The sequence below is a fragment of the Aulonocara sp. 'chitande type north' Nkhata Bay genome, linkage group LG4 (genome assembly GCF_057382095.1).
Source record: "Aulonocara sp. 'chitande type north' Nkhata Bay isolate Kocher_YH1m ecotype deep benthic linkage group LG4, A_spYH_male_GT1.1, whole genome shotgun sequence".
NCBI lineage: Eukaryota > Metazoa > Chordata > Actinopteri > Cichliformes > Cichlidae > Aulonocara > Aulonocara sp. 'chitande type north' Nkhata Bay.
The window spans coordinates 2,606,460-2,612,831 of record NC_141347.1 but is presented as its reverse complement, the minus strand read 5'-3'; the positions used below and the strand labels follow the sequence as shown (position 1 = coordinate 2,612,831).

The window sequence follows — 6,372 nt, the reverse complement described above, 5'->3', positions numbered from 1 at the left end:
CCTTGACTTTGCTACTTCGGACTTCTGCATCTCGTAAGATGTGTTACAATTTACCTGATTGGTCTATGTGTTTCTCTGTGTTATTTGGACTCGGTGCTTTGTTCGACTGCTGTATGTATAGAATAATGTAAAGAAAAACGCTGCCCAGATTAAAATCGACGATACATCAAAATCAAGTAATTAATATGAATCCGTAAATAACGTAAATTAAAAATATGTTTAAACAACTGTTATTTTATAGTTGTCTAATAACTGCCCTCTTGACTCTCCCTCTTCCTGAGGTGGATTTTTAAGGTCAATTGCACTTTTTACCTGTATAAATAAAGGATGTAGCGTCGCTTTTGCAAAAAACTGGTTGCATCTTCTACCTTGTGACTAGTGTGATTTTTTGGGCTGAAAATTACTTAATATAATTAATGACAGATATGTTTGGGAGCTTATAGGCCAACAAGTCATTTACAACGGTTTAAATACAGGCAATCATCTTTTTTTGGCAGACTACCATTATTTGGCACCGCCTGGCTGCGTCCACCTATCGGTGGCCTAGGATCTATAGCGTCATCGGTTGCTTGATAGCGAAACAGCCAATCACCGTAGAGTTACAGGGTAGTCGCATACGTATTCTTGCGCGATGACGTTGTTGAAGAAAAAAACAGAACGTGTGTAAACGGAAATGGTGAATTGTTGTGGACAGTACACGTTGTGGGGCGAGAGAGGAGAGAAATGGGACAAAATCAAACTCCGTCCTAATGTTTTGCTCAGCGCTGCCGTGTGAGTTAGAAGGAGCCTAAAGAGAATCGACGCTAATGCAGACCTGCTAGCTGGGAGCTAGCAACCAGCAGAGGAAGGTACGTGTGACCACAGAAATAAAGTAGTGAAAAGTAAATGCTACCCCGCGCCGTCAGTACTTCTTACTGTTTAGTCTATTAAACTGTGTTAAACTGGTAATAGCACCTGTCCAGTGCTTTACTTACCTGGCGTTAGCACTGAGTAAGATGCGACACTAGCTGGTGTTTACCAGCCGTCATTTCAAAACGTCACTGACATATTAAGTGTTTCACAAATGCTCATATACGCGGCTTGCGTTTTAAAGACTTTAGAGTGTTGCACTGAAGACACCTGGGCCGTTTAACGACACATGCAGCCTTCAGGGACAACTCACGCTGAAGTAGGTCATGCCAGCTTTGCACCTTGTACCTCGGTTCTAAGTTCATGCAGCAGCCGCGTGTATCCGTCATGTTGCTTACTGAATCTCTGTAAGGGAGACAAGATAAGTGTGAATCACAAAGCCCCGATAGAAACCTCCTTTTTTGTGCTCCAGCCACCTTAAAATAGTTCCTAAGACTCATTTGAATTAGGGCTGCTCGATTATGGCAAAAATGATAATCACGATTATTTTCACTGAAATTGAGATCTCGATTATTTGACGATATTCATTTAACCCTTTAAGACCTACCATAGAACCAAGTCCTCCAGAGCTTTTTTTTTTTTTTTTTTTTACATGCTGTAGTGCCATTTTTGGGAGCATTTCAAGTTGCTATATATCAATACAACTGTCATAGCCCATATTTTAATAATATGTATGCATTAAGTCCAGAGTAACTACATTAATTGCAAAACAGTGCAATAAACTACAAAAAAATTGAAAATCGTTTTTGTTTTTTTTTTACATATATTTCTACTTGGGGAAATTTAAGAGGTTTATCCCTCAAAACTTTAAATACAATAAAGTTGCAAAAAATAGTTTCCCACCACAGGAAATTTATTTTGAGTGTCTTCATAGTTTTATTTTGGAGATACAGCAATTTTTATATACTGCAGGAAAAACAAAAAACAATCCTATGATGCAAATTTGCAAAGAAATCAGCAGGTGCATCAAAATAAACTATTTCCAGCAGTGCAATTCGAGTTCTAAGCATTCCAGAAACAAGTCAAACATGACTTATAAAAACACCAGTATAGGCTTTTAAGGCCTACAAGTAAAAAACTAAATTTTCCGCGAAAAATGACGTCACTTCCGGTTTCGGACAAGAAATGGCGGACATGCGATAGTTCGCGTTGACGTCTTTTTCAATGTGGGAAGTGTTACGAACAGCTGATCAGATCGGCAAAGCGTGTTTCTGGAATATTATGTTTTTGTTCCTGCAAGCGCTTTTCATGCAGTTTTTGCAAAGCTTTATGTGGAAGCAAACCGTGACCGAGGACAAGCTGATGGCATAAGATGTAAGTACAACTCCTCCGATTTCATATGCAAAACAAATTATTGTGCTAGCTTACGCAGCTCCGGTTCTACAGGGATTTAAAGGGTTAACAATAACAATGTATTGAATAATGACTTTAAAAAATAATATAAAATAGTGTGCAAATACTGATTACAGTGCAAATGTTTGCAATATAAAAAATAAATGAAAAATGTAAACATCTATGTTTAGTGAACTTTGCAGTGTTGCTCTGTGGTGCAGCTACGACACTGTAGCAAAGTTTACACACTATGTCTACTTGACCCACGTCTCGACTCCGCGAACCCAGAACCCACTGAAGTTTTTTTTACCTCTCTTTTCAACCAATGGCAGTCACTCTCCTCTCCAAATAACTTCTGCATAGCTTTCCGAGCTTCCCTTGGGTCCTCTTAATTGTTGTGACGCGTGTTCGAAATGCAGAGAGGTGCGCTCGATTTGCCACATGGAGCAGCGCCAGAGTAAAGCACGAGGGAGGGGCTAATAATCGGCTCAGTCATTTTTAATGATCGTTGAAAGCCCAGATCGTAATCGTGATTAAAATTCGATTAATTGAGCAGCCCTAACTTGAATAAATTTTAGTTTTAGTGAGCGCCGGGACATAAAAACTGCACAATTGCCCCTCAAACGGGAATTAAAACTGTTTAAACGTGACTGACTGACAGATTTCAAGTTAATATTAGTCGTGAGATTCCCAAGAAAGTGCATTTCAAGCTGTTCCTCAAACGCAGCACCACATGGTGATTTTCTTCTACCATGCCAGTGTAAACCCTGCTTTGCGCTCTGTGTTCAAAGATTAACAGAAAGGTGGAAGATACAGATGGAAGAGTCTCTCAGTCTGGACTTGAGTGCAGTGGTCATACAAAAGGCAGTAAAAGGTAACTGTGCTGTGTTTGTGCAGCAGCCATGGCTGAGGCCGGAGCCCATCTCACATCCACGGTTGTCAGTGAGCAGCCATCAGTGTTTGAAGTCCTGGCACAGGAGTCTTTGATGGAGGCGGTCAGACCGGCACTGAAACATGCAGTCAAAGTGAGCGTGTGTGTGTGGTGGCACTTATACTTTCCATAGATCAGTGTTAGGGTTCTAACAGCCTAGCTCCTGGTGTCCTTTCCAGGTTCTGGCAGAGTCCAACCCATCCCGCTTTGGCTTCCTGTGGCGATGCTTTGATGAGCTCTACCTGCTGCTGGACCTCCTCCTTCAGAACCACTTCCTGTCTAACTGCAGTGCCTCCTTCTCGGAGAACTTCTACGGACTGAAAAGAGTTTCAGGCAGGCAGAGACTTCCTGTGCGCCTCGGGATGACCAGGACATCCCGCTGGTGGTCTCTTCTTCTTCTGTGCCTGCTGCCATACCTGCAGGCCAAGCTAGAGGCTACATTGGCACGGCAGAGGGATGAGGAGGATTTCTCCATCCGGTTGGCGCAGACGAGGAGCCAGAGGCTGTACCGGGCGGCCGTAGCAGCATATCCGTACGTCAGCTCAGCCTGGCAGACCTGGATCTTCTGTCAGCAGCTGCTGTTTGTCTTTGGAGTCTCCAGGACCCACAGTCCTCTCCTGTGGCTGGCCGGGGTCAGACTGGAACGACTTAACACTCAAGATATCAGAGACATGGAGTGGAAAGCCAGGACTCCCGGGAGACCAGCTGGAGGAAGGTACAGCTCGCAAACTCCTTGCTGTCTCTGTTTTTACCCACAGTGGTGTCCTAACAGGTGTGCTTTGTACCCGGATAGATCACCAGTTGCAGATTCTAAACTGAAGGAAGTTTTTCATGCAGCCTGTTTAACTCTATGTTGCTGATACAACGTTCCATGCATTAAAGTGCATTTAGTCAGTGATGTAAAAACCACAAAACTGTTGTGTCCTTATGGTCCAAGCCTGTCTGCTGGGATGGCTCAGATCCAACACATTAGAAAACAGATGTTTTTCACAGAGAATATTCAGACAGTGAGATTAATTTCACTTTGTTTGGCCAAAGGTTTAAGTACTTTAAACACTTATCAAGTTTAATGTTTGCTGATGTGCACTGTGTGGCTTTAGCTCATTTGGTGAATTGATTTGAGGCCACACAAACATACACTCAGTGATATTTTTTACAGTTCTTGAATGAGGAATGTCATAAAAAAAAAATTGCTAAACACCCACAATGCATTGTTTCTGTGTTCACAGCGTGATGCAGAGAGCGTGGTGGATGATGTCACAAGCAGCGAGGGGCATGGCTGTGTCTGTCTCCTCTTCCCTCTCTATGGGTGTTTTCTTCCTGCAGTTCCTGGAGTGGTGGTACTCGTCGGAGAACCTCAGCACAGTGAAAGCTCTCACCTCCCTGCCGGCTCCTCCACCCCCGCTCCACCTGCAGCAGGATCAGGGCGGGCTGGGCTCAGAAAGCAGGAACTGTCCTCTGTGCAGGAAGCCCCACACCAATGCCACCGTGCTGTCCACCTCGGGCTTCGTGTTCTGTTACCGCTGCATTTACACATACGTGAAAAGTAACCACCGCTGCCCAGTCACCGGATATCCCACCGAACTGCAACACCTCATCAAGATCTACTCACCAGAGAGCTAAAGCATCAAGCAGTCAAAGCAGACAAGATCAACTGTGTGAGAGATGATATACAGACACAATATGAAAATTATATTTGAGGGATATTCACAGCTGTTTTCCTTTTTCTATACAATAAACTAATAATGTCCTTAAAGTTTCTGAAAAAACTAATTCATTTTAATAATATTTCTTTTTTACTAAGTTTCAGCTCTTGTCAAAGTGAAAATTGAATAATAATAAAGCCTAATTAAAAGAAATCTAATAGGAGTGTAATTGTTTTTGTTTTTTTGAGGAATTTGCAGGATCCCTTAATTTGGTCACCAGTTGGGTTACTGGTTACAAACTGGCTGCATTTTAGCAGCTTTTTCCAGTGCTAGGACCAGATTTAGGCCTGTCACAGTTAGCATAAAAGCAGATCAGTCAGTGGGTCTTTTCCTCACAAATGAGTTGTTCACAAATAAGTTGTCATTACTGATAAAAATGTCTGTGACCTGGCAAAGATGTTTAAACTCCTACATGGTGGATTGTAAGATGCAACTTCATTTTTGTGGCCTTGTTGAACCGTTGGCCTGGTTCTGCCCAAAGAAGACCTGAGGCACGACCAGTTTGGGAACTTGGTTCACTTCCCTTTTACCCAGAAACCTAAAAAGTGTTCTCCTGCTGCACAGAGAAACATTGTCGAGCTGCTCCTAGTAGAATCAGTTTCTATGGTGTGAGTGCTCTGCTGCATCCCATAATGAGGACACATGCTAATGGAGATGGATTAGAATGAGATCTGGCCCTTTCCTCAAACAAACTGCAGAGGAGTTGGAAGAAAAATAAATATACTAATCAATAAGGTTGTGTGAACACACTCTTAGAGGAGCAGATGCATTTTGAATGAGCCTAGAAAGCATTTGTGTGTGTGTGTGTGTGTGTGTGTGTCCTGTTTCCTTTTTGCCTAAGCTGATCTAACAAGTAGAAGAGTTGTTTCAGATATGACCTTACGATCACACTAATGACTGACAGTAGGGCATAAACAACATAACAAGGTTAATGATGCTCTCATGTCTACACCAAATATAAAACCTTATCCAAATGCGATTTAAAGGCTCATAGCGATTTAGTGCTAAGCTAACAGTGTACATAACGATGATTACTTCAAAAGTTTGGTCTCCATTCTCCAATCCAGAGTTTTCAGAGGAGGGTTCTCCTCGTGCACTGTTTGACTTTTCAGCAAGCAGCCAATAGGCTGTACAACCCCGAGCACTTGCTCTACAGGCCACTTGAAAGACAAGTCGATCACATCAAAAACCCCAACTTCAACAATGAAATTCAGTCTATGGCTAATTTCAGCTGCTGTTTTGTTAAGGCTTAGTTAGCCATGGACAGATGTTCCAACACAGACCTCATCTTTGCTAATTAGAAGTGGACTTGTGAGTCATCTTTAAACCATTTTACTGGAATCATATGAAACAATATGGTTCGCTGTGTGGTACAGACACGCCTGAGCTTCAGTTTTGGCTTGCTTCAGCTCAATAACCACGCTTGCTAGCTCAAATATGCTCACTTCTGGCTCGAGAAAATCAAGACAGTCAAAAAGCTAAACTGAACAAAGA

The 6,372-nt window shown here is 42.4% G+C and overlaps 1 protein-coding gene across 3 annotated transcripts; it reads left to right on the top strand.

Annotated features, from left to right (window-relative positions):
* The first annotated feature begins 619 nt into the window (after positions 1-619).
* pex12 (peroxisomal biogenesis factor 12) lies at positions 620-5,036 on the top strand. Of its 3 annotated transcripts, none has more exons than XM_086287931.1 (4): positions 620-848; positions 3,142-3,266; positions 3,352-3,887; positions 4,402-5,036. In XM_086287931.1, the coding sequence occupies exons 2-4, from the start codon at positions 3,144-3,146 to the stop codon at positions 4,793-4,795; spliced, it is 1,053 nt and encodes a 350-aa protein (XP_086144057.1). In that variant the 5' UTR covers positions 620-848; positions 3,142-3,143; the 3' UTR covers positions 4,796-5,036. The 3 variants fall into 3 exon arrangements, with proteins under 3 accessions (XP_086144057.1, XP_086144056.1, XP_086144055.1); XM_086287930.1 differs by having other exon boundaries at positions 3,139-3,266; XM_086287929.1 differs by having other exon boundaries at positions 3,045-3,266.
* The last annotated feature ends 1,336 nt before the right edge of the window (positions 5,037-6,372 follow it).

What these genes read in the sequence shown, in the direction of transcription:
- pex12 (XM_086287931.1), top strand. Translation starts at nt 3,144, where the DNA reads ATGGCTGAGGCCGGAGCCCATCTCACATCCACGGTTGTCAGTGAGCAG. An exon ending in CACTGAAACATGCAGTCAAA is followed by an intron (nt 3,267 to 3,351) that starts GTGAGCGTGTGT and finishes TGTCCTTTCCAG; the next exon opens with GTTCTGGCAGAGTCCAACCC. An exon ending in GGGAGACCAGCTGGAGGAAG is followed by an intron (nt 3,888 to 4,401) that starts GTACAGCTCGCA and finishes CTGTGTTCACAG; the next exon opens with CGTGATGCAGAGAGCGTGGT.